The 26,311-nt window shown below is 42.6% G+C and overlaps 2 protein-coding genes across 2 annotated transcripts; one reads left to right on the top strand and one right to left on the bottom strand.

The window, feature by feature from the left end:
• Positions 1–202: 202 nt before the first annotated feature.
• Positions 203–11,727, bottom strand: LOC143784128 (pituitary tumor-transforming gene 1 protein-interacting protein-like). The gene is made up of 4 exons (XM_077271969.1): positions 11,375–11,727; positions 11,053–11,118; positions 4,761–4,807; positions 203–3,175 (listed from the first exon to the last, which is right to left on the bottom strand). The coding sequence occupies exons 1-4, from the start codon at positions 11,551–11,553 to the stop codon at positions 3,132–3,134; spliced, it is 336 nt and encodes a 111-aa protein (XP_077128084.1). The 5' UTR covers positions 11,554–11,727; the 3' UTR covers positions 203–3,131.
• LOC143784127 (secreted frizzled-related protein 3-like) lies at positions 11,711–21,974 on the top strand. The gene is made up of 5 exons (XM_077271967.1): positions 11,711–11,843; positions 14,361–14,426; positions 17,217–17,421; positions 17,996–18,059; positions 21,237–21,974. Exons 1-5 carry the CDS (start codon positions 11,783–11,785, stop codon positions 21,327–21,329), a joined length of 489 nt encoding a protein of 162 aa, XP_077128082.1. The 5' UTR covers positions 11,711–11,782; the 3' UTR covers positions 21,330–21,974.
• The last annotated feature ends 4,337 nt before the right edge of the window (positions 21,975–26,311 follow it).

Here is a 26,311-nt window from a genome sequence, read left to right as displayed (position 1 = left end):
AGGATAAATTTTACATCTTCTCCCATTCAATTAATGAGCACCTTGACTGCTGGAGTGTTGATGAGAAGGGGGAAAAACCCATGTATCAAACTATTTTTTTAAAGATTTGCATTAGTCCAAGGCTGCATATTTTATTGGATGAATGCTTAGTATGTTACATGATACAATTCAGTCCGGGATACACAACGACACATACAGCAAGTAGTTTGGCTCTTTTTATTAGGTTTTAAAAAAAACAAATTCATGGAAAATTACATTAAGGTATTCATAAAAGTAATCAAATCTGCTACATCAAGAAGTGTTAGTGCTACATTAACATTATGCAGCCTGTTAATGCATTGTGATCAAGTTACTTATATCACAAGTTATTTTGTTACAGCTCACGTTCAGGATGTCTATAAACCGAACAGATATACGGTTAGAAAAAAAAACATTACATTCATGTTACAAAGTAAAAAGTGGCAAGTGAGAAAAAGCTTGCAGTATAGTATTTCATAAATAGGACTAGATATGGCACTTCTATATAAAGGCACTATAGAGCGGGGCACAGCCACGTACCCATCGAGGAAATTAGAAATAAAGGCGGCATTTATTCAACATCTATGAAATGCATTTGGCTTAAGTTGTATATCCCTGAAGAAGGTGTACCTGGGGCTAGCACTCACCACGATAGATACGGCTGCATGGATCCCATATATTTTGGGCCAGGAAACCATAAAATAGAAAAAATATAAGGCACTAACCGAATGTGATATTTGTAGCTCATACATTACAGGATATTGCAAAATGAGCAAGCTTCTTCTAGCATTTTACTGCACCATAAGGTCACTTTTTTTTTGCAACACACAAGCTAAAAGATTAGTAAAGTCTACAGAACCAAGACATTTAGCAGCAATAGTTGGGTTTCCAAGCTGCTCCTACGTAAGCCCGGACCAACAACTTAGTATTCAAAAGTCTGCAAATGCCACAAGAGTTCACCATTTAAAGGTGTTGTCTGATGCTAGGAAAGAGAATTTTCTTAGGGATGGGCTATTATAATTAGTGATGAGCGAATATACTCATTACGCGAGATTTCCCGAGTACACTCGGGTGTCCTCTGAGTATTTTTTAGTGCTCGGAGATTTAGTTTTCATAGCCTCAGCTGAATGATTTATAGCTATTAGCCAGGCTGAGTACATGTGGGGGTTGCCTGGTTGCTAGGGAATCCCCACATGTACTTATGCTGGCTAATAGCTGTAAATCATCCAGCTGCAGCAAAGAAAACAATCTCCGAGCACTAAAAAATACTCGGGTGGACACCCGAGCATGCTCAGGAAATCTTGAGTAACGAGTATATTCGCTCATCACTAATTCTAAACTAAAAAGAGGCATACTGCCTTACAGTCACCCTGTAGATCCAGCACAGGCAGCTGTGGTCAGAAATATCGGATGACGTGCTGTGCCAGTCACAGGCTTCCATGGTCCGGTGACATCTGGACGGCACAGTCACAGCTTCTAGAGCTTGAAGCGGATCGCCAGAGCAACCTGTGAGGTCCACGGGGTGGGTTGGGAGACAGCAGGCAAGTATATGCTGGCATTTCTTATTTTACAATTCATTTCAGTCACTGGGGCTCTTCCATTGATCCCGAGAACTGGGGCCCTAAGGAGCTCCATCTGAATGGAGCAGAGGTCAATCATGGGCACTGCCACTGCACTCGTCCCAATAGGATTGCTGAAGATCGGTTGAGCTCAGATCTCTAGTTATTGGATCGATCGGGGCTCTAGCTGTCAGACCTTCAGCGAACAGGAAGTCATCCTCCATTGCCACGGGTAAGTTGAGAACACCCTTTAAATTTGCCATAAATTAGGGATTTCAGTTCGTTATTCCACCAATTCAAAGTGTTTACATTCTAGTGCAAAATACTTTGAAAATGTCCTAAATTTTGCACAACATGGGGTTGTGTAAAAGTTGTGACACTGATATTTTCACACCAATTTTAGCTAGCTCTGACTGCAGTAAGATTTGTGGTGAGGCGTATGCCACATTTAAGACTCGCCTGATTCAATAAGAGGAGTGCACCTCCTAATGAATCCGGCAACTCTGACTTCTATACAACCCCTCAATCAAGACTGGAGTGAACAATGCACCAGCGTATTTTTTGGCTGTCCAAATTATAAGTTTATGACCATTACTCAGCATGAGAAAGGAGGGTCAACAACTTGTCGAGGTTAAAGGGTTTAACACTGTGGACAATCCCACAGCGTGTCTCAGGGAACATCCCTCTTCATGTGATCAGCAGCAATGTGAGGAGGAACCCAGGATTGAGTGTTCAGTTCATTTGCCCCATGCAAAGAAACAAAGCAGGAGATTTCATCATAGGACAGATCTATTCTTGCCAAGAAATGAGGGATTTGAGCAGTGCAATGCAGAGCTCCCTCTTAGGCCGGGGTCACACTTGCGAGTTAAATGCGAGAAACTCGTGAGTCTCTTGCATCAATACCCGGCACTTGGGACCAGAGAGTGCGGCTGCACGTATTTCTATGCAGCCGCACGCTCCAGCCCAGAGTGCCAGCGGCAGTGCTGGGTATTCAGGCGAGACTAGTGCGAGTTTCTCGCATTACACTCGCAAGTGTGTCCCTGGCCTTCAAATAAGTTTCTATACCAGATAACCCCTTTAAATTGCTCATTCTCGGCTTTAGTGGCACCTACATAATAGATGTGTTTTTATAATATACAATATGAAGCTGAGGGTTCATGTATAGTTTGCTTAATGCAAGATTTTTGGGGGCTCAAGAACAAACAAAAAAAATCAGAACAGCAATATATAAAGAACGTGCACAGTGGTTAACTATAAAACAAATGGAGTGTTCAAAAAGAAAAAAAACGCAACCTGAAATATTGAAACCAACTCAAGGGTGACAAGAATTTGCACATTTGAAACTGGATAAGGAACACACTTGTAAAGTAGCTAGACCCAACCTAACATCGCATCAGGAGAAGAAGGATGGATGGTCTGATGTTTGGGAGGAGAGGGTTCTTTCACAGTTGGTCCCATCATTACCATCAAGGGGGAATGGTCACTGCTGGAGAAAGATGTGGGTTCACACAGTATTTACAAAGTGAAATCCTTAAGTTCTGAACGTTCCGGGCCTTAACTGTCAAACTTGGAGTAGGGATTATCTTCCTTAAACAAACCTACAAGTGAAAAGAGAAGTGAAGACATGTTATAAAGGAACCATAGCTTAAGTATGCCGTGAAAATTATTGGGAAAGTTTTTTTTTTTCTTTTCTTTAAGAAACATCAATTTGTTGTTATATAGCAATAAAGAACATTGTAGATTTTATTCATAGGCTATAGGTTGAGATTAATGGACTAATTTCTACCTTCAACCATAAAGCAAACCGGTCAGCAGGATTTTGCTAAGAAAACTATAGGCATTATCAGTTATACTGATTAAAATGATACCTCGGGTGTATAGAAATCTGTCTTGTGGTTCCTGTGTAATCAGTGTTAGAACTGTTCAGTTAATGATATGCCCATGCTCCGGGGTGAGACTGTATCCGTCTCTATGATGAGGAACATGTTTGTGCTTCGGGGGCAGCCTGTAGGCAGGTCTCTCCTTGGTTTCTCTGGCTTAGAGCAGGAAGATAAGACTCTGCCTACAGTCCTGCCCAAGAGCACAAGAATATCATTAACTGAAAACTTTTTAACACTGATTACACAGGAACAGCAAGACGATTACTTAGCAAAATCTTGCGGACAGGGTCGCTTTAAAGGCCAACTAGTTGGTCCTGAGGATGGCAAAAATCCCACGGGGTAGACACAAAATAGCTCCATATTAGGGGAAAATAATCTTGACTTCACATACGTCAAGCAGACTAGCTCCCTGGATCAACGCTCCAGGACAGAATCTAGTGCCTAGGACCTGTAATATATTTCAAGAAAGTCATCCAGACCCTCCTAGAATGTTCGTAGTGAATCAACCATTACATCATGTGGGAGATTTCCATAGTCTCACTGCTCTTACAGTAAAGAATTTATATTACATACTCTGAAGAAATAAGTAGAAAAGTGGTTATTTATCCCTCACCAAAGAGTTCTATGGCTCACACATTTCCCATGACACCCACGTCAAGCCATAATAGAACAAAAAGGAGGGCTGACAGCACTCACTCAAGGGAGCACCCGTTCCATGTCCAGGGAACCATCATGGATACTTCAACAGTCCAAAAATCGATGAACAGCGCTCCAATCAACATGCTTGAAAAAGACCAGTTTCTGGTCGAAACGTTGCTGTTTTATGGCGAAATAAATACTCTTTTTGATACCATTACACCTGATTGGAGCGCTGTTCATCGATTTTTGGACCCATGTCAAGCCGACTCTGCTATCATTTTTCCCTAATCCTGATTCTACAGTTACCTCCAGAATCCTTATCTAGGCATACATGTCTACTGTAGTGGCCGCCATTTGAAAAAAATGTAAAATTGCATGATGGAACATGAAGGAATGCCACCACGATTCTGGCACTGAGACCTTATAAGAACCTTAGACCTGAGAATGGCTGCACCATCTCCAACTATTAGACATCTAATACAGGCTGGTTCATAGAGTTGTTTTTTTTTTAATTTGCATTTTACAGCTTATGGGCAGGGAGAGGCAGCATCCAAACATCAGTACATCCCAAAACCCTACTCTTATATTTTTGACTGACACTTTAACGTGCTGTGCTTTCTTAAACAGCTAAGGAGACAAAAAAAAAACAAACCCTGAAACTTACCGTATTTCTTCCTTATTTCATCGTGTCGGGACTTCATCTGGACCCTCCTAAAAATACAGAAATACACACACAATATAATATGAAGCCATAAACCAACTGGAGCCCAGTTATACCATGTGCTAATGACAGGACGGACACCATCCAATTCCAGTCAGTTCATGGCACCCAACACATGTCCTGTCCTCCCCCTAGTATGAGCACAATACAGGGGGACCTCACCGTGAACGCACCTGATGGGATAACGGAGTAGCTCCAATCAGCTCTAACAAACGTTTTTTGTACTTTGAATAGTTCTGTTTATTGCCCGGGTGCCCTACTAAGTAGATCACATCGTTTCGCACTAATGGGACCAACAGGCATCAGATGAATATGTAAGGGAACCTGGCAAAGTTTTATAGTTTCTCTACAGTAACTGAAATCACACATTGCTCAGTCATATTGGAGGCTGTCGAGTTAACGAGACCCACGGCTGATGTGTGAACTGAGGTCCATACTCTCACCACGAGACATGGATGAGCCAAATTAATTTTCTTCAGTCACAACATGGAGCTGTGCCACTGTCGCTTTAATCAGCTGATCACGAAGGTGCCAGGAGTCAGACCCCCATTGGTCTGATATCGATGATGCATCTTAAAATTAGTTAATCAATATTAGGAGTCCCAGAAAGGTCATCTAAGAAAGAACAAGCCAACTCTCTAATATTTCATTACATACAGAAGGAAGCCATGACTATGAAGAAACAAATCAGCAAGGCACTCGCATCCTTACTACTAAAACAAAAAATAAATAACATTATTACTTGCCATCATGAGTGGCAGTGCCTGTTCTTTAAATACATACACTACCGTTGAAAAGTTTAGGGTCACTTAGAAATTACATTATTTTTGAAAGAAAAGCACTGTTTTTTCCAATGAAGCTAACATTAAATGATTCAGAAATGCACTCTATACATTGTTAATGTGGTAAATGACTATTCTAGCTGCAAACGTCTGGTTTGTAATGCAATATCTTCATAGGTGTATAGAGGCCCATTTCCAACAACCAGCACTCCAGTGTTCTTATGGTACTTTGTGTTTGCTAACTGTGTAAGAAGGCTAATGGATGGTTAGAATACCCTTGAAAACCCTTGTGCAAGTATGTTAGCACAGCTGAAAACAGTTTGGCTGATTAGAGAACCTATAAACCTGACCTTCCTTTGAGCTAGTTGAGAATCTGGAGCATTACATTTGTTGGTTCCATTAAACTCTCAAAATGGCCAGAAAAAAATAACTTTCATGTGAAACTCAACAGTCTATTCTTGCTCTTAGAAATGAAGGCTATTACCGTATATACTCGAGTATAAGCCGAGATTTTCAGCCCAAATTTTTGGGCTGAAAGTGCCCCTCTCGGCTTATACTCGAGTCATGATCGGTGGTGGGGTCGGCGGGTGAGCACTGTCATATACTTACCTGCTTCCGGGGCTCCTGGCGCTCCCCCTGCACGTCCCACTGTCTCCGGGTGCCGCAGCCTCTTCCCCTGAGCGGTCACGTGGGACCGCTCATTAGAGAAATGAATAGGCTGCTCCACCTCCCATAGGGGCGGAGCCGCCTATTCATTTCTCTAATCAGCGGTGCCGGTGACCGCTGACAGAGGAAGAGGCTGCGGCACCGAAGACCAGCTGTCCGGGGGAAGGAGCGGGACGCCGGGAGCAGGTAAGTATTACATATTCACCTGTCCTCGTTCCACACGCCGGGTGTCGCGCCATCTTCCCGGCGTCTCTCCGCACTGACTGTTCAGGTCAGAGGGCGCGATGACGCATATAGTGTGCGCGCCGCCCTCTGCCTGATCAGTCAGTGCAGAGAGACGCCGGGAAGATGGCGCCGAGGAGCTGCAAGCAAGAGAGGTGAGTATGTGTTTTTTTTTTTTATTGCAGCAGCAGCACAGATTTATGTGGAGCATCTATGGGGCAACGGTGCAGAGCACTATATGTCAGAGCTATGGGGCAATAATGAACGGTGCAGAGCACTATATGGCAGAGCTATGGGGCAACGGTGCAGAGCACTATATGGCACAGCTATGGGGCAACGGTGCAGAGCACTATATGGCACAGCTATGGGGCAATGGTGCAGAGCGCTATATGGCACAGCTACGGGGCAACGGTGCAGAGCGCTATATGGCACAGCTATGGGGCAACGGTGCAGAGCACTATATGGCACAGCTATGAGGCAACGGTGCAGAGCACTATATGGCAGAGCTATGGGGCAATGGTGCAGAGCGCTATATGGCAGAGCTATGGGGCAACGGTGCAGAGCGCTATATGGCACAGCTATGGGGCAACGGTGCAGAGCGCTATATGGCACAGCTATGGGGCAACGGTGCAGAGCGCTATATGGCACAGCTATGGGGCAACGGTGCAGAGCGCTATATGGCACAGCTATGGGGCAACGGTGTAGAGCACTATATGGCACAGCTATGAGGCAACGGTGCAGAGCACTATATGGCAGAGCTATGGGGCAAAGGTGCAGAGCACTATATGGCACAGCTATGGGGCAATGGTGCAGAGCACTATATGGCACAGCTATGGGGCAATGGTGCAGAGCACTATATGGCACAGCTATGGGGCAACGGTGCAGAGCATTATATATATGGCACAGCTATGGGGCAACGGTGCAGAGCATTATATATATGGCACAGCCATCTATGGGGCAACGGTGCAGAGCATTGTATATATGGCACAGCTATCTATGGGGCAACGGTGCAGAGCATTGTATATATGGCACAGCTTTATGTGGAGTATCTATGGGGCAACGGTGCAGAGCATTGTATATGGCACAGCTTTCTATGGAGCATCTATGGGGCCATAATGAACGGTGCAGAGCATTATATATGGCACAGCTTTATGTGGAGCATCTATGGGGCCATAATGTGGTATGGAGCATCTATTTCTAATTTTGAAATTCATCGGTACCTGCTGCATTTCCTACCCTAGGCTTATACTCGAGTCAATAAGTTTTCCCAGTTTTTTGTGGCAAAATTAGGGGGGTCGGCTTATACTCGGGTCGGCTTATACTCGAGTATATACGGTACATGCGAGAACTTACCAAGAAACTGAGTATTTCCTACAACAGTGTGTACTACTCCCGTCAGAGGAGAGCACAAACAGGCTCTAACCAGAGTTGAAAGCAAAGTGGGAGGCCCCGCTGCACAACTGAGCAACAAGACAAGTACATTAGAGTCTGTAGTTTGAGAAATTGACGCCTTACAGGTCCTCAACTGGCAGCTTCATTAAATAGTACACGCAATACGCCAGTGTCAACGTCTACAGTGAAGCGGCGACTCCGGGATGCTGGCCTTCAGGGCAGAGTGGCAAAGAAAAAGCCATATCCGAGACTGGCTAATAAAAGGAAAAGATTAATATGGGCAAAAGAACAGACATTGGACAGAGGAAGATTGGACAAAAGTTATGGACAGACGAATCCACGTTTGATGTGTTTGGATCACACAGAAGAACATTTGTGAGACGCAGAACAACTGAAAAGATGCTGGAAGAGTGCCTGACGCCATCTGTCATGCATGGTGGAGGTAATGTGATGGTCTGGGGTTGCTTTGGTGCTGGTAAAGTGGGAGATTTGTACAAGGTAAAAGGGATTTTGAATAAGGAAGACTATCACTCCATTTTGAAATGCCATGCCCTGTGGACAGCGCTTGATTGGAGCCAATTTCATCCTACAACAGCACAATGACCCAAATCACACCTCCAAATTATGCAAAAACTATTTAGGGAAGAAGCAGACAGCTGGTATTCTATCTGTAATGGAGTGGCCAGCGAGGTCACCAGATCTCAACCCCATTGAGCTGCTGTAGGAGCAGCTTGGCAGTATGGTATGCAAAACGTGCCCATCAAGCCAAACCAACTTGTAAGAGGGGCTTCTGGAAGCATGGGGTGAAATTCCTCCAGATTGCCTCAGAAAATTAACTATTAGAATGCCAAGGGTCTGCAATGCTGGAATTGCTGCAAACGGAGCATTCTTTGACGAAAGCAAAGTTTGAAGGAAAAACTTATTTCATATTAAAACCTAGTCGAGACATTGACAAGGGTGGAAAAAAGTTTTTGGATTTATTTGGCAGCTCATTTGGTTAATAAAAATATGAATTTTCATGAAAAACACAAAACTGTGTGGGTGACCCTACATTTTGGAACCGTAATGTACTTAGGACAACCACTTCATGAACTAAATGCTTGGGCCCCAGTAAAATAAAAAAACTATACTCCCCTCCTGTGCCGATGCCATTCCAGCGGTGTCGGCACTTGTGGTCTGTGGCTCTCGTGCAGTGGACGACATGTGGTGCCCGGCGCCCATTCAGCGCTGGCGTCACAGTCCCCACATTAGCACAAAGTGAACACGAGTATGTCAGATCAGCTGCAGCCCAGACTTCCTCTTCATGATCAATCCTTTCGTTTTTCACTCTCCTCCTTCCCAGAGCCATAACTTTTTTATTTTTCCGTCAATATGGCAATGTGAGGGCTTATTTTTTGCGGGACGAGTTGTACTTTTAAACGACACCATTGGTTTTACCATGTCTTTTACCAGAAAACGGGAAAAAAATTCCAAGTGCGGTGAAATTGCAAAAAAAGTGCAGTCCCACACTTTTTTGTTTGGCTTTTTTGCTAGGTTCACTAAATGCTAAAACTAACCTGCCATTATGATTCTCCAGGTCATTACGAGTTCATAGACACCTAACATGTCTAGGTTATTTTTTATCCAAGTGGTGAAAAAAGATTCAAAACTTTGCTTAAAATAAAAAAAGTGCAATTTTCTGATACCCGAAGTGTCTCCATTTTTCGTGATCTGGGGTCGGGTGAGGGCTTATTTTTTGCGTGCCGAGCTGATGTTTTTAATGATACCAATTCGGCGCAGATACGTTCTTTTAATGCAATGTCGCGGTGACAAAAAAAAACGTAATTCTGGCGTTTTGGATTTTTTTCTCGCTACGCTGTTTAGCGATCAGGTTAATGCTTTTTTTTAATTGATAGATCGGGCGATTCTGAATGCGGTGATACCAAATATGTGTAGGTTTGATTTTTTTTTTATTGTTTTATTTAGGATGGGGCGAAAGGGGGGTGATTTAAACTTTTATATTTTTTATATTTTTTTCATATTTTTAAAAACTTTTTTTTTTTACTTGTGCCATGCTTCAATAGCCTCCATGGGAGGCTAGAAGCTGGCACAACTCGATTGGCTCAGCTACATAGCAGCGATCATCAGATCGCTGCTATGTAGCTGAAATGCAGGTGTGCTCTGAGCGCCGACCACAGGGGGGCGCTCACAGCAGGCCGGCATCAGTAACCATAGAGGTCTCAAGGACCTCTATGGTTACTGTCCTGACACATCGCCGACCCCCGATCATGTGACAGGGGTCGGCGATGACGTCATTTCTGGCCCCCCGCCCGGATGCGGTAGTTAAATGCCGCTGTCTGCGTTTGACAGCGGCATTTAACAGGTTAATAGCGGCGGGTGAATAGCGATTTCACCCGCCGCTATTGCGCGCACATGTCAGCTGTACAAAACAGCTGAAATGTCGCGACTTTGATGTGGGCTCAGCGCCGGAGCCCTGCATCAAAGGGGGAGACACGGCATGCGCAGTACATGTACGGCGCATGTCGTGAAAGGGTTATAAAGTTGCCTTTAAAAAACGCCAACAGTAAAAGATATAAAGTGGTGATACCTACACCCAAATAGGGAGCCCAATTAGTTATTTTTCTAATGTTATCTTACTTAGCTAAAGCCTTACTACAGAACTGGAGATTTTTAGCATATTGAGGGCACCTATAGCATCACAACTAATATGGCTCTATTGCATATGTCTATTAAAAATCACAATCTGTGCCACTGTGATGCAATCCTAAACATGCAAGAGCAGAAGGTGGGCGATAATCGGGACCTGAATGTTTAGGTCATGGCTAGTGTTGAGCGAGTGTCCTCAGATAAGGCATTATCTGAGCTTGCTCTGGTCTTCAGCATGCTCAAATACTATACTCAAATCGCGTCGGCTGCATATCACACAGCTGTTCAACATGCGGGGGATCAACTAAAACAGGCAGTCCCTGCATGTGTAGCAGCTGTCGAATGGCCATGAGACAAAGCCGCGGGAAGTTGAACATAGTATTCAAGCATGCCACAACATACACTGTTAGCGCCCGAGCATGTTCAGATAACACCTTATTCGAGTACATGCGCTCAACGCTAGTCACGCCAGAAGAGATTTCTGCATGTGCCCAGTGTTCTCCCCACATCCATTTTACTTATCTTACCTTTCTTCCTGGCGGACTCGTCTCTCCTCCTTCTCTCTCACGGATTTTTCAGTCTCTAGACTTGAGCTAAAGGGTAGGGAAAAAACAAAAAACAAAATCTGAAATGGAGATATAGTCTGATGGCATGTCTACTCCTATTAAACAATAAAGTGGTCAGAAGAACAGGAGGGAGGCATGTACATCTCCTTTAGACAATGTCAATGTATAACTTCTGATTGTGTAAAATTGCTGCACAGTAAAGAATTCACAAAAAAGTTCAAGAACCTGGGAAATAACCAAACATCCCCATCGTGCCACCCATCTGATACCGGATCACACTTACTTTCTGTTCTTCTTTTTCCTGCAACAGCAGCAGCAGCAGAGGATCAGGGACAAGATGATGGCTCCTCCGATCACAGAGAGGGTAATAATCAAAGCTTCATAGTTAACTGAAATAATACATACTGCTATTAGTACAGAAGTGAGCGCTATACACAAACAACAAGGGGTGAACAAAAGCATCTAGAGATAGAAGCCGTCAGGGTGCAATCCTGTACTACCGTCCCCACAGATCATCTCGCTCATCCATAAACCCCTGTAACGTAATATGACGTATGAGGACTATATTGTAAAAGCCACCATGACTTCATAATCAGAAAAAGAAAAAAGCAATTCTATCAAATGGAAGAGATAAAAATTAAAATGAGTCAGTGGCTGCAAATCCAGGCCCTGAGCTACTTACAGCAATCACATGAGAGCACATGAGCATTCCTCAGCGCTCAGAACAAGAGCGACTATGGAGACTATTCAAGGTAGTGAAATGATGCCATCTCTCTATACTGCCCCCCACACTACCCAGTCTCTATTCTGAGTCCCCTCACACTTTTTTCTCCTCCATACTGTCTACTTGCACTATTCCCCTCAATAGTCTCCTCACACATTTCCTCCTCCTCATTTGGTTTCCTCAAACATCCATCCCCTGCTATCCATACTGTCTCCTCACATATTTACCCCCTTGGTGTATTCTATCCTCCCCTGCTTCCCATACTGTGTCAGGACCCGTCCCCCTCATTTGTTCCCCATACTGTGCCTGCACCCATTCCCCCCTCTCTAAGCACCCAATACGGTGTCCACAACCATCCTTGCCTTGCTCTGTATTCTGTGTCTGCACCTATTCCCCCTTGCTCACCATAATGTGTCTGCAGCCACCCCTTCTTGGTCCTCAAACTGTGTCTGCATCTATTCCCCCCTCCCTTTCTCCCAATACTGTGTCTGCAACCATTCTCTCCTTGCTCCTCATACTGTGTCTGCACCTATCCTCCCTCACTTCCTAAACTGTGTCTGCACCCATCCCTTTGCTCGCTCCCCATACTTTATCCTCAAATCCCTTCCCTCTCAATTTCAATAAATCTTCGGTGTCTTCATCTCCACTGGAACACTTACCACAAACATTGTAGGCGCCGGCCGGTGACATCAGCAACGTGATCAGATCACGCTGCTGACATCGCCCTCACCTGGAAGTGCTGCTGGCATCTGAAAGACAGGAGTACAATTGACTGCGGGAGGCGGCACCTTCTGTGAGCCAGCTGTCAGCTTGACAGCCATCTCAGAGAACTGCAGACTCCCACTACAGGAGGTGGCAAAATGAAGTCATTGGTGAGACATCTCTGACTGCCACATCAGACTGACTGATGGCGTCCCCCTGCCGGCTGTACCCGGGACAAATGCTTCTGATGCAGCCACTGTCTGATACATGCTGCCTGTGGATCGGGCAGCTTGTGTCAGCTGTCAGGTACCTTTTACTAGTTAAATATTGGTTCTTTCTTTATTTTACATTATTCCGTAATCTTACGAAAATGTCCTAAAAAAACAAATTTATAACATATAACATTTTACCTATGTGCAATTTTCCCAATGTAAAGAGCTGTAGAATGTGTCAATGCCATAAAAATAAAGATTAGTAAAATGATTATTATTGGACAGTTTGATTAGCATAGTATTTTTCCTTTTTTACTTCAAAGCCTGAAAACAAGACTATGGATTAGAAATCCCAAATTTCCTTATGTGACTATAAAGTTTTCTTTTTTTTTTTCAGTTCTGGCATTAGACAGGGATTAACAGATAACTCTGTTGCTGCCCTGGAATGTTTGATAGAGCAAAAGCACCACAATTCATTCTCTTGAAAGCAAGCACAAATGTTGGCAGAATGTCTGGCAGATACAGTGCTATAGACACAGTAACCATTGAGTGAATTTCAATGAGCTGCTTTTTCTATAGGGATAAGAGGTCAGTGAAAGTGCAGAGAAAATGACTAAATCACAAACTTCATATAGTACTGTAAATAATGTTGTAATTTCCCTTCTGCACTGGAAAGAAGCTCACTCAATGTACAGCATGTTCATACTCTGGAAATTAATAAGGGTTAATAAACTACCTGACAGCAATTTTGAATATGCTGGGGGCGCAGTTTTTTAAAATGGTCTCACTTTTGGGAGTTTCTGATATATAGGACCCCCAAAGTCACTTCAAAACTAAATAGGTCCCTAAAAAAAAATAAGTTTTTTAAATTTCCTTCTAACAATGAAAATTGATGATACATTTTTAAACCTTCTGACATCCTGACAAAATAAAAGATCATTTTACAGATGGTGCTGATGTAAAGCAGACATGACGGAAATGTTATTTAGTTTATCTTGTATGCGGTATTATTATCTGGATTAAAGGAATAATCTATTCAAAGTTTGAACATTGCTATTTGTTTTACTTTTTTGTCAAATTTCTGTAGTTTTCATAAATAAACGCAAAAAATACCAACCTAAATTTACCATTAACAAAAAGTACAATGCGTCACAAAAAACAAAATAACTAACATATGTTGAAACGTTCCAGAATTACTGCCACATAAATTGACACTGGTCAGATTTGGAAAAATTGACTTGGTCACGGTTTACAAAACGTGGCACCTTATCCGATCACATTCACTCATCACTAATTATTATATTTATTTTATGTCTATGGGGTTTACCATAGGTTTGGATCATGTGATTGTTCGGGAAAATACCAATTCCAGCATAATTTATCAATGTTAACTGATGATGTTCAGATGACTTTGGTTTCTTTAACATCAATAAACCAATTTTGAGTGTCCCATAGTTCTCTGTACGGCTATTGTGAAGTAAGTCATCGCGATTGTTCATTTTAATGAATGGGATTAGAACAGATCAGGGGTTACATATTGATAATTGCTATACTCTGAAATTATGATGGGATTTTCGTGGCAGGATGATCTTACCGTTTGAGTGTTAATGCCATTTTCTTTTTTTTTTCAGAGCATTGTAGATGTAAGCCAATGAAAGCTTCACAAAAGACTTATCTCAAGAATAACTACAACTATGGTGAGTGAGAAAGCAGATTTCTTATCCCATGTTGTACTCTTAACGGAAATGCATCAGATAAAAATCAGACTTTTGTGGGGTTTTTTAATTTGAAAAATTGAAAACTTGCAATTTTCAAACTTGCCACTGCGGAAAATTTATACTGGTATTACTGTTTTTGCTACTCAGTCTCATTATCATAACAGGCAGGATTACAATGACAGCTAATAGTTCAACATACAGAAGACAACACAGGATAACACAATAGGTGACGCCACAGCTCCTCATTACTTCACAGTGGTCTTTGCACACGCTCATTAGATGCTATAATACAAAAGATAAGGAATGACACAGTCTATTGTTGCTCATGTACATGTGTATTTCCTGAAAGAGCAGGAAATATAAGTCTAGAATAGTCCCAGTATAATGTAACTGTATAATTACATTTATAATGTAATAAATGTATATAAATACATTCAGCATAACAACCTCATTTAAACTGTAGGTCAACGTCTGATGACATATTCACTTCAAATGTGTTCCCTTATTTGAACAGTCTCTATTTGATTGTAGGATCCCTTGACATAAGCTGATCTCCATTCACTCTCCATTCAGACTATTAGATAATGACATTCAATCATCAACATTTCTTAAAGGGAATTTGTCAGCAGGTTTTTGCTATGTAATCTGAAAGCAGCATTATGTAGGGGCTGAGACCCTGATTCCGGTGATGTGTCACTTGCTAGTCTGCATGCTGTTATTTTGATACTATCACTGTCTTCTCTGCTGCAGATCTAGCAGTGCTCAGAATGCTGAGCTCTTTATAACCCCGCCCACACCACTGACGTCACTTGCAGGAGTGGCGCTAGTCTCTGCAAGACAGATATTTGTTTTAGGATGAAAGTTGCTTTGTGTTTCGGACCACCCCTTTAAAATTAGCAGCAAAACAATGCTGATAGTCTGAACTGATAATCTTCAGGAGCACAGTGCCCCCGGCAGGCAGGAAGCCAGAAGGCAGAGAAGCTGTACATCTGAAGAAAGAAGATGGTAAAAGTTAAAATTGATTGAAGATAGAAAAGTCAAAATCATTAGGATTGTGCTGTTGACAGATGTGAAAAGGAGAATCTCAAAGAATTAAGCAGATGAGTAGTCAAGGCCTTATTGGAACAGCACGTCCACCTTGAACTGTCCTCCCACCTCTCCTCCTGCTCCCTCTTCGACCGCTTATAATCTGACTTCCAACCACATCACTCAACTGAAACTGCCTAAAGTCACCAATGACCTACTAACCTCCAAGAGCAAGTGACACTACTCTGTCCTCCTTCTCCTGCAATTGTCTTCTGCCTTCGACATTGTTGACCATTACCTCCTGCTACAGATCCTCTCATCTCTTGGATCACAGACATGGCCCTATCCTGGATCTCTTCATATCTAACAGACCGAGCATTCAGTGTCTCCCTCTCACACACCACCTCCTCACCTCGCCCCCTATCTGTCGGCGTTCCCCAAGGCTCAGTCCTAGGGCCCCTGCTCTTCTCCATCTACACCTTTGGCCTAGGACAGCTCATAGAATCTCACGGTTTACAGTATCATCTCTATGCCGATGACACGCAGATCTACCTATCTGGACCTAACCTCACTTCCTTACTGACCAAAATCCCACAATGTCTGCCCACTATTTCAGCTTTCTTTTCTGCTCGCTTTCTAAAACTGAACATGGACAAAACAGAATTTATCATCTTTCCCCATCTCACTCTGCCCCTCCACAAGACCTATCCATCAATGTCAATGGCTGCTCACTTTCCCCAGTCCAACACACTCGGAGTTGATCCTAGACTCTGCCCTCTCTTTCAAGCCACATATCCATGCCCTTGCCTCCTCCTGCCGACTCAAACTCAAAAATATTTCCCGGGTTCCTGCATTCCTTGACCATGGAAACACAAAAACACTAGTGCACGCCCTCATCATCTCCTGCCTCAACTACTGCAACCTCCTACTCTCTGGCCTCCCTTCTAGCGCTCTGGCACCTCTCCAATCCATCCTACACTCTGCTGCACGACTAATCTACCTGTCTCCCTGTTATTCCCCAGCCTCTCCACGATGCCAAGCCCTTCACTGGCTTCCTATCGTCCAGAGACTCCAGTTCAAAACCCTAACTATGACATACAAAGCCATCCACAACCTGTCTTCTCCATACATCTGTGACATGGTCTCCCAGTACTTACCCACACGCAACCTGCGATCCTCTCAAATTCTCCTTCTCTACTCCCCTCTTATCTCTTCTTCCCACAACCGCATACAAGACTTCTCCAGTGCTTCCCCCATACTCTGGAACTCTCTACCACAACATATCAGACTCTCGCCTACCACGGAAACTTTCAAAAGGAACCTGAAGACCCACCTCTTCTGACAAGTCTATAACCTGCAGTGATCCTCAACCTACTGAACCGCCGCACAACCAGCTCTATCCTCTCCTAGTGTATCCTCACCCATCCCCTGCAGACTGTGAGCGCTCGTGGGCAAGGTCCTCTTTCTCTGTACTTGTGTGTGCCTTGTTTTGCTCATGTTTATTGTACTTGTCTATAATTACCCCTTCTATGTGTAAAGTGCCATGGAATAAATGGCTCTATAAAAATGAATAATAATAATAATATTACAATTGTGGAAAAATTGCATCATTTAGGTAAAAAAAAGCGATTTTTGCTTCCCATAATTAGCATCTGTCTAATGAGTCATCTGTTAATCTTTATCATTTAAAAAGTTTTTCTAAAAATGTATTTAGGCTCAGAATTTATTATTTGCCTATTCCAGTAATTCGCGCAAAAGTGAAAGAAGTAAAGGTAAAATGCCATGATGCCACCGCAGTCGTAGAAGTCAAGGAGATTCTAAAGTCTTCCTTGGTGAACATTCCCAAAGATACAGTCACCCTGTACACGAACTCCGGCTGCCTGTGCCCTCAGCTGGTGGTCAATGAGGAGTATATAATAATGGGATATGAAGATAAGGAGCGCACCAGGTAAGAACATTTACAATCTTTACTCTGTGTACATTTATGCTCAGACATCATTCATTTCCAGAGAATCTGATGCAAATTCATAACAATATCCAAACTGTTACAAAGGAAGTAAGAAGGGAGTATATATTGTCAGTTGCCAGAGGGGGAAGGAGACTGATTCTGCTCAGAGCCCAGCCCGTAGATTAGCATGTATTTTTGGACAATTGTAATCCTTTGTCAGGGACTGGGCTACTCCCCACTCTACTGAGTATGTGTCAGTTGTCAATTCTGATGGATACTCAGTAGATTCTTGCCACTGTGCAGCATGCAGAGTGACAGTGCGTTTGCTTGCTTGCTCTGATCAGATGTAACAAGCCGGCAAGAGAGCGCACTGTCAGTGCGCGTTGTAAGAACACCTGGTGTGCAGAGACCAGTGCCGCACCTGCAGGAACCATCAAGCCGAGTATTCGTTTTAAAACGTGCACTAACAGGCTCACATGGCGCTAAAAAGGTAGACATGTAATTTAAATGCAAAATATTACCACACAGGAGATAAATATAAATATATATATATTTTTATTTTTTTTCAACACAGACTTCTGTTAGTGGAAGGTTCCCTTGCTGAAAAGTGGAGGGATCGTCTTGCAAAAAAAGTTAAGGTAAGAATTCCAATAATTGCAGCTCCCGAGCTGGGTTATAGGAGTAAACAACAATGGCAATTTAGAGCTCAGAAGTGATATACAGTGGGGAAAATAAATATTTGATACACTGCAGATTTCCCACCTATAAAGAATGGAGAGGTCTGTAATTTGTATCATAAGTTCTATTTTGGTCTCATCTGACCACATAACCTTCTCCCATGCCTCCTCTGGATCATCCAGATGGTCATTGGGGAACCTCAAACAGGACTCGGCATGTGCTGGTGTGAGGAGAGGGACCTTACATGCCCTGCACAATATTAATCCAAGACGTCTTAGTGTTTTACTAATGATAATTAGTGTTGAGCATTCCGATACCGCAAGTATCGGGTATCGGCCGATACTTGCGGTATCGGAATTCCGATACCGAGTTCCGATACTTTTGTGGTATCGGGAATCGGTATCGGAACCATATTCATGTGTAAAATAAAGAATAAAAATAAAAAATATTGATATACTCACCTCTCCGACGCAGCCTGGACCTTACCGATGTAACCGGCAGCCGTTGTTCCTAAGAATGAGCGCTTGAAAGACCTTAGATGACGTCGTGGCTTGTGATCACAAGCCGCGACGTCATCTAAGGTCTTTCAAGCGCTCATTCTTAGGAACAACGGCTGCCGGTTACAACCAGGGCGCGTCAGAGGGTGAGTATATCAATATTTTTTATTTTAATTCTTTATTTTACACATTAATATGGATCCCAGGGTCTGAAGGAGAGTTTCCTCTCCTTCAGACCCTGGGAACCATCAGGATACCTTCCGATACTTGGTGTCCCATTGACTTGTATGGGTATCGGGTATCGGTATCGGCGATATCCGATACTTTTCGGGTATTGGCCGATACTATCCGATACCGATACTTTCAAGTATTGGATGGTATCGCTCAACACTAATGATAATGTTTGACAGTGTGGTCCCAGCTCTCTTCATGTCATTGACCAGGTCCTCCCATGTAGTTCTGGGCTGATTCCTGACCTTTCTCAGAATCAGCTTTACCTCATCAGGCGTGGTCTTGCATGGAGCCCCTAACTGAGGAAGATTGACAGTCATCTTGTGTTTCTTCAATTTTCTAATAATTGTTCCAGCAGTTGTTGATTTCTCACCAAGCTGCTTGCCTGTTGTCCTGTTGCCCATCCCAGCCTTGTGCAGGGCTACAATTTTGTCCTCGGCATCCTTAGACATCTCTTTGGTATTGGCTATGGTGGAGAGGTTGGAGTGTGATTGATTGTGTGGACAGGTGTCTTTTTTTTACAGGTTTAGAGTTCAAACAGGTGAAATTAGTACAGGTAATGAGTGCAGAGTAGGAGGGCTTCTTATGGAAAAACTAACAGACCAGTGAGAGCCAGAATCCTTGCCGGTTGGTAGTTGATCAAATTCTTATTCCATGCAATAAAATGCAATTTATTTAAAAATCATACAATTTGATTTTAGATTCTGTCTCTCCCAGTTGATGTGTATCTATGATAAAAATTACAGACCTCTCCATTCTTTGTAGGTGGGAAAACTTGCAAAATCGTGTAGTGTATCAAATACTTATTTTCCCCACTGTATGTCTTTGCTACAAAATGCTGCATTATATATAGCGCATATTACTCCATGACTATGAGATCTATGGGAAAGGAGACGGAAAGATGTTATCACATCTTACTAAATGGAGAAAAATTGCAAAGTGCTTGGAAAAACAAGCAACTTTACAACTTACCTCTTATTAAAAATCTTCCCTGTTCTCAGGTGTACGGTTTCATAGGCAAGGAGCATGCTCTGAAGCTGGCCAGATTGCTGGATGTTGCCAGCTCCAGTGACACAGCGCTCCTCCGATGTGGCAGAAGCAAATTTGTCTCTTGCTGGCAGCATTGGAGAGCGGGCAGTTTGGGCCAGGAAGCTGGGCCACTTATGAAGATAAGATCAAAAGACAACCTCTGAATTTGTCAGGAAGAAGCCCAACTCAAGCTATAACCTCATTGATTTTGGCAATTTACCATTGAATATAGTTACATTTTGTTTGTGAAATGGTTGATTCTATAGAGACCTTCATAAGTGAATATTAGTGATTAGTGGGGCAGTGTCCAAACTCTGGGCACAGAAGTCCTATGACCACAATTATTCATACTCTTGGCGACAATCCGACTAGACTGTGTCCAGCCTCGCTCAAAACACTAAAGGTACCTTCACACTAAACTATATCGCTAGTGATCCGTGACGTTGCAGCGTCCTGGATAGCGATATCGTTGAGTTTGACAGGCAGCAGCGATCAGGATCCCGCTGTGATATCGCTGGTCGTTGCTGAAAGTTCAGAACTTTATTTGGTCGTCAGATCGGCGTGTATCGTTGTGTTTGACACCAAAAGCAACGATGCCAGCGATGTTTTACAATAGTAACCAGGGTAAATATCGGGGTACTAAGCGCAGGGCCGCGCTTAGTAACCCGATATTTACCCTGGTTACCATTGTAAAAGTAAAAAAAAAAACACTACATACTCACCTTCTGATGTCTGTCACACGTCCCTCGCCGTCCGCTTCCCGCACTGACTGTGAGTGCCGGCCGTAAAGTAAAAGCAGAGCACAGCAGTGACGTCACCGCTGTGCTCTGCTTTCACTTTACGGCCGGCACTGCGGGAAGCAGACGGCGAGGGACCTGACGGACACCGGAATGTGAGTATGTACTGTTTGTTTTTTTTTACATTTACAATGGTAACCAGGGTAAACATCGGGTTACTAAGCGCGGCCCTGCTTAGTAACCCGATGTTTACCCTGGTTACACGGGGGCATCGTTGGTCGCTGGAGAGCTGTCTGTGTGACAGCTCTCCAGTGACCAAACAGCGACACTGCAGCGATCGGCATCGTTGTCGATATCGCTGCAGCGTCGCTTAGTGTGAAGGTACCTTAACATTGAGTGAGGATGTGGCCAGGAGAATGCATATCGAATGACTGCTGGCATCGGAGAATCCCCACAGCACGCATTGACAACTGCGTGTGGATAAGCGACATAACTTCTGTCAGGGAGTGTAATACTAAATGATAGTACCCGAAAACAGAATGTACCACACTGTATGCAGCTCAAGTAATGTAATTCTTCTACATCATTATTATTTGTGTTATTCTGATTTTATTGTAACATAAATTTTCTTTTCCACTTTCAGCGCTGGGATCAGAAACTGCGTTGTCCGAGAAAAATCAAATCTGTCGCACAAAATGCCAATAAAAACAGCAACTCAAGACAAATGCATAGCTAGACTTAATGAACGATGTATATAAAACTCTGTGGACTTTTATTCAAAGATTTGCATTGTTGGAGCAGCACAGAAGAAATTGCACTATTGCACGTTATAACCTATTGTTTACTACAAAATATTGTAGTCGATTGTAGTTTTTTTTCCTCTTTTATATTTGCACGGATTACTAAGCAATAGAGTTATTCCACTTTTAGAGATGTTAACGTTTTCTTTATTGGTAAGAAATAAAGCAACTCAGTGGATGAGAAACAAGGAAAGAATTCATGTTCAATAAATTTCTGATCTACTAATTGATTGCTTCCTCTAAGGTCTATATTGGGCTTAAACAAACTGTCTCTTCAGAGAGGAAGAGGACCAGAACTCTAGTGCCACCTATTAGGAGTAGCAATCCTAAAAGTCATTGTCGACCCTTTAACCAGCCTTGCCATATGACTTAGGATAAAGTCAAACCAGAATCTCAATTTGCAGACACGTGTTTCGGGGTGTTGCTGCTCCTCAGTGCAAAGCAAGAGATTTGATTTGTCTGTATTAGAGGCTTGTAAGTCATGCAATGCTCCTCTGGGAACATCTTACTGATGAGCATTGCATGGCTTATAAGCTTCCTTACACTGACATGCCAGATGTTACTCTTTACAAGGAGAAACACTACCCAGAGCCATATATTGGGTTTAAACATCCTAAATCTAAAGACTTATCTCTATTTATTCTATAGTTTAATGCAATCTATTGTTTTCTGCGGTTAGACATCTCAGGCGGGGGGCTACAAGGTGGGCTGGGGTTGACTGTCATGTTCTGTAATGGGATTAGCACGATCACTATATTATCTCACATATCTTCTCTTCTGTAAATCTCTACATATATCTACAAATGTTACTGAAACTTCTTTTTTGTAAAAAAAAAATATCCAATACATATAAATGGACATATAATAGTAAATCAGAGCAGGTTGCATTTTTTTCTATACAGAGATATTGGTACTTTTCCGTTTTGCTGAAAAAGTGACAACTGGAAGTACTGCCTTACTGTAGACACCAAATGGTTAAAAAAAAACCTTAATATCTTTATGTAAAATAAAAACGTAATTACCAAATTTGGGTTCCACCCAGCTTTTAATTCATTGATATATGCCCATTTTTGGGTTATTTTCTTCTACACTAACAGTGGTGCTTTAAAATTTGTTCATCCTTCAGAATTCTACATATTTGGGAAAAAATTAACCTAAGATTACATCATGCCTTCACACAAGTCCTAAAGGTAGATAAAGAACAAAATCAAGCAAACAAGTCAGAAATAATAGACCGTCATTTGCTTAAATGAAGAAAATTATCCTATATCATGTCTGTATGTGGCAAAATTATGGGAACCTTTGCTTTTAGTGTCTAGTGTTACCACCTTGTGCGGCAATAAACGCATCTAAATGTTTCTGGTAAATGTTGATTAGTCTTGAATATCAGCTTAGAGCAGACCTGGGCAAACTGCGGCCCGTGGGCCACAATCGGCCCTCTGACTGTCCCTGTCCGGCCCACTGACACTTGCAGCCATAGGGCCGGAGAGGGACTGATCTACCAATCTGATCTTTCTCAGAATCAGTTAGGATTGTAGCCCCGCCCCTGTCTTCTCATTGGTGGATTCGGGGCTGCTCAGCTCCTCCACCCCACTCTGCCTGTCACCTCCTGCCCCATATGTGATATGGATCTATGCATGTGGAGCAAGGTTATTATTATTTATTATTATTATTTATTATTATAGCGCCAATTATTCCATGGCGCTTTACATGTGAGGAGGGGTATACAGAATAAAAACAAGTACAATAATCTTAAACAATACAAGTCATAACTGGTACAGGAGGAGAGAGGACCCTGCCTGCGAGGGCTCACAATCTACAAGGTTGGGCAAACACCTTATTTCCCAATACTCACAATTTATATATTGTTTGATTATCTGTAAGAGTATGTGCTCATGATCAGGAACTGCTGCGGGTTTGATGCTGCATATTTATCTGCAGCAGCCAGATGTTACACCATGGTGGAGGGGATTTCTAGAAATCTCATGTCCACCATGCATGCATAGTCGCCTGTGGATCACCCGTGGACACCGACATGCAGACAGCAGCATGGCAATTTTTAACGTGTCCACAAGAGAAATTACATCAATGGAAATGTATTGCGGTAAATCCGCCCGGCTCAGTGATCACATGCAGATTTAGCTGCGTTCAATAGACGGCAATGGTTTGGACGCAGCGAACATACGCTCCATCCAAAGCGCTGCTAGTACTGGATCGTGGGACTCGGCCTAATGCTTGTTACGATACGTTTATTACAGAAGGTATTATCGGGCTACATTCACACAACTCTATTTTGCCGTCTGTGAAAGAAAATAAACCCGACCGCGGACAGGCAGCACTATGAGCAATGTTATGGAATTGAGCCATTTACATTGCAGTTTCAAAATGTCTGTGTGAGAAAGATCATGGCACCCACCGGTCTCTTCTGTGTTTCAGATGAGACTCGCCTGTTGAAGTCTATGGGTGTGCAAAAAAAAGATAAAAAATTGGATCCCATATGAATCATCCATATACTGTAGCATCTGGTTTTTACAACTACATTTCTATTACTAACGCTTCTGATATATAAAAATGGATGCTCTACAGATGAGAATACAAATGGAAAACAGTCTGTTTTTCTGGATGAAAATCATGATTTGTTTTATATGCCCCTGTAAACTTAACCTTATAAGCAACTGCTTTTAATAAAGCAATAAAATTAACATTATGCAGAATTAAAAGGGCGGTCCGAAACCGAAGGTAAATTTCATAGTAGATGTCTATTTAATTCAATAATGTAATCACTTTTCTAACATACTTTAATTTAAAAAATTATACCTGTTCCCTCTCTATAACTTCCTGTCTGCTTGTTTTTTGTTTGCTTGTTTGTTTTTTTTACTTCCTACGATGTTTCCTTTGAGAATGTCAGTGCATTTTGGATACTCACATGGGATGTCATCAGTGAGCAGAGACTGTGGTCACTGTCACAGCTGATTTTCCTACCTTGAAATGAAGCATCATCAGTGGCATCTGTTTCAGAGACTGGACTAGTCCCTGCTAGTCGCATTGCCTCCTTACAATTTGGACTGACAGTGCGCTCTGTTGCCAGCTTGTCACTTCTTCTGCCAGCAAGGGAGTGCACCGTCACTGTGCATTCAAAGGAATATAGCACAGAAAGCTCATACTGAGCATATGTCAGAATTTACGCATTATCAGGTGAGCAAGACTAACCCAGCACCTGAAACAGACATTACTGATGATGCCTCATTTCAGAGAGTGCGCAGAGGCCTTTGACCCTTGATGACTGCTCATTTTAGTATCCCAGCATGCACTAGTGAATCACAAACAAACTGTCATTAGAAGTTAAAAAAAAAAAGACAGAGAGGAAGTCAGAATGTAATGAGATTAAATTACAGTAAATAGGTACATTTAGTATGAAATTCACCTTTGGTTTTGGATCGCCCCTTTAAGTTAGCCGATTCGTTTGGCCCTCCACAACAGTGCCAGTTTCTCATGTGGCCCCTTTGGAAAATTAATTGCCCACCCCTGGTTTAGAGGAATTTTAGCCTATTCCTCCCTATAAAACTGCTTCAACTCTGTTATGTTGGTGAGTTTTCTCCCATGAACACGCTTAGGGAGAGGAGGAGGAGCAACAGGCTGAGCTCCTCCTCTTCCCATCTACATAGAATGTTATCGGCAGCAACTAACATCTCTCCTGTCTCAGGATAAAACTATCTGTCTTCACTAAAGACAGAGTTTACTCGAGTATTGAGAATTTAATTTTGAAAATGAATGAGCAGTCCTGGTGTAGATATAAGAAGATTTCTCTGATAAAGATACAGGGTGTACGGAAAGTATTCAGACCCCTTTAAATTTTTCACTCTTTGTTTCATTGCAGCCATTAGGTAAATTCAAAAAAGTTCATTTTTCTCATTAATATACACTCTGCACCCCATCTTGAGTGAAAAAAACAGAAATGTAGAAAGCTTTACAAATTTATTAAAAAAGAAAAACTGAAATATCACATGGTCATAAGTATTCAGACTGTTGTGAATTCCGTTTTTGGGCTCCCTCTGGTGGTCACAGGTGGTACTGGGTGACTTTTGTTGTTTGCGGTCTCTGGCCTCCACCTGTTCCGTTAGTGGCTGGGAGTTTCCTATTTAGCTCTGTTTCCCTGACATTCCCTTGCCGGCTGTCAATGTAATTAGTGCATTTCTGTTTCCTCCTGACTACCTGCTCTCAGATCCTTCAGGACAAGCTAAGTTTTTGTTCTCTGTTTTTGAACCTTTTGGATTTATTATGTTTTCTAGTCCAGCTTGCTAAAATGTGAATCTATTCTGCTGGTTGCTCTAGTGGGCTGAGTTTACTCCCCATGTGCCATGAGTTGGCACATGGGTACTTGTAAACTCAGGATGGCTTTTTGAAAGAAAGGGTTTTTTGCTGACCGCCTAGATCCCTGTTGTATTTTTCTGCTATCTAGTTTTAGCGGGCCTATATTTGCTAAGTCTCATTTCATCCCTGCGTATGTGCCTTCCTCTTGCTTCACCGTTAATATATGTGGGGGGCTTCTATATCTTTGGGGATATTTCTCTGAGAGGCAAGAGAGGTCTGTGTTTTCTCTTTAGGGTTAGTTAGCTTCTCCGGCTGGCGCGAGACGTCTAGAACCAACGTAGGCATGTTCCCCGGCTACTGCTAGTTGTGTTTGTCAGGATTAGGTTCGCGGTCAGTTCAGTTTCCATCACCCTAGAGCTAGTACTATTTTTGCATTGCACTTGTCCTTTTGCGATCCCCTGCCATTGGGATCATAACAGTACAGCCGGCCCACAAAGTGTTAATTGGCAGAAGCAGGAGAAGAGAAGTCTTGAGGAAATTTTTTTTTTTCCTTGAGTCTGCTGCTGTGTCTCTGATTGCTGTCTGGCTGCTTCTCACCTCCTCTGAA

This window comes from Ranitomeya variabilis, chromosome 7 (assembly GCF_051348905.1).
Source record: "Ranitomeya variabilis isolate aRanVar5 chromosome 7, aRanVar5.hap1, whole genome shotgun sequence".
In the NCBI taxonomy this organism is placed as follows: Eukaryota; Metazoa; Chordata; class Amphibia; order Anura; family Dendrobatidae; genus Ranitomeya; species Ranitomeya variabilis.
Note: the sequence above shows the minus strand (reverse complement) of the source record. Positions and strands in the feature narration are given on the sequence as shown.

Bases quoted from the DNA above. Each gene is read 5' to 3' on its own strand.
- LOC143784128 (XM_077271969.1), bottom strand. From the start codon at position 11,553: ATGCTTTTGTTCACCCCTTGTTGTTTGTGTATAGCGCTCACTTCTGTA. The intron at 11,119-11,374 runs GTAAGTGTGATC...CCTACCCTTTAG, and splicing joins AGGAAAAAGAAGAACAGAAA to CTCAAGTCTAGAGACTGAAA. The intron at 4,808-11,052 runs GTAAGATAAGTA...CTGTATTTTTAG, and splicing joins CGAGTCCGCCAGGAAGAAAG to GAGGGTCCAGATGAAGTCCC.
- LOC143784127 (XM_077271967.1), top strand. From the start codon at position 11,783: ATGAGAGCACATGAGCATTCCTCAGCGCTCAGAACAAGAGCGACTATG. The intron at 17,422-17,995 runs GTAAGAACATTT...TTTTCAACACAG, and splicing joins GAAGATAAGGAGCGCACCAG to ACTTCTGTTAGTGGAAGGTT. The intron at 18,060-21,236 runs GTAAGAATTCCA...TTCCACTTTCAG, and splicing joins GTCTTGCAAAAAAAGTTAAG to CGCTGGGATCAGAAACTGCG.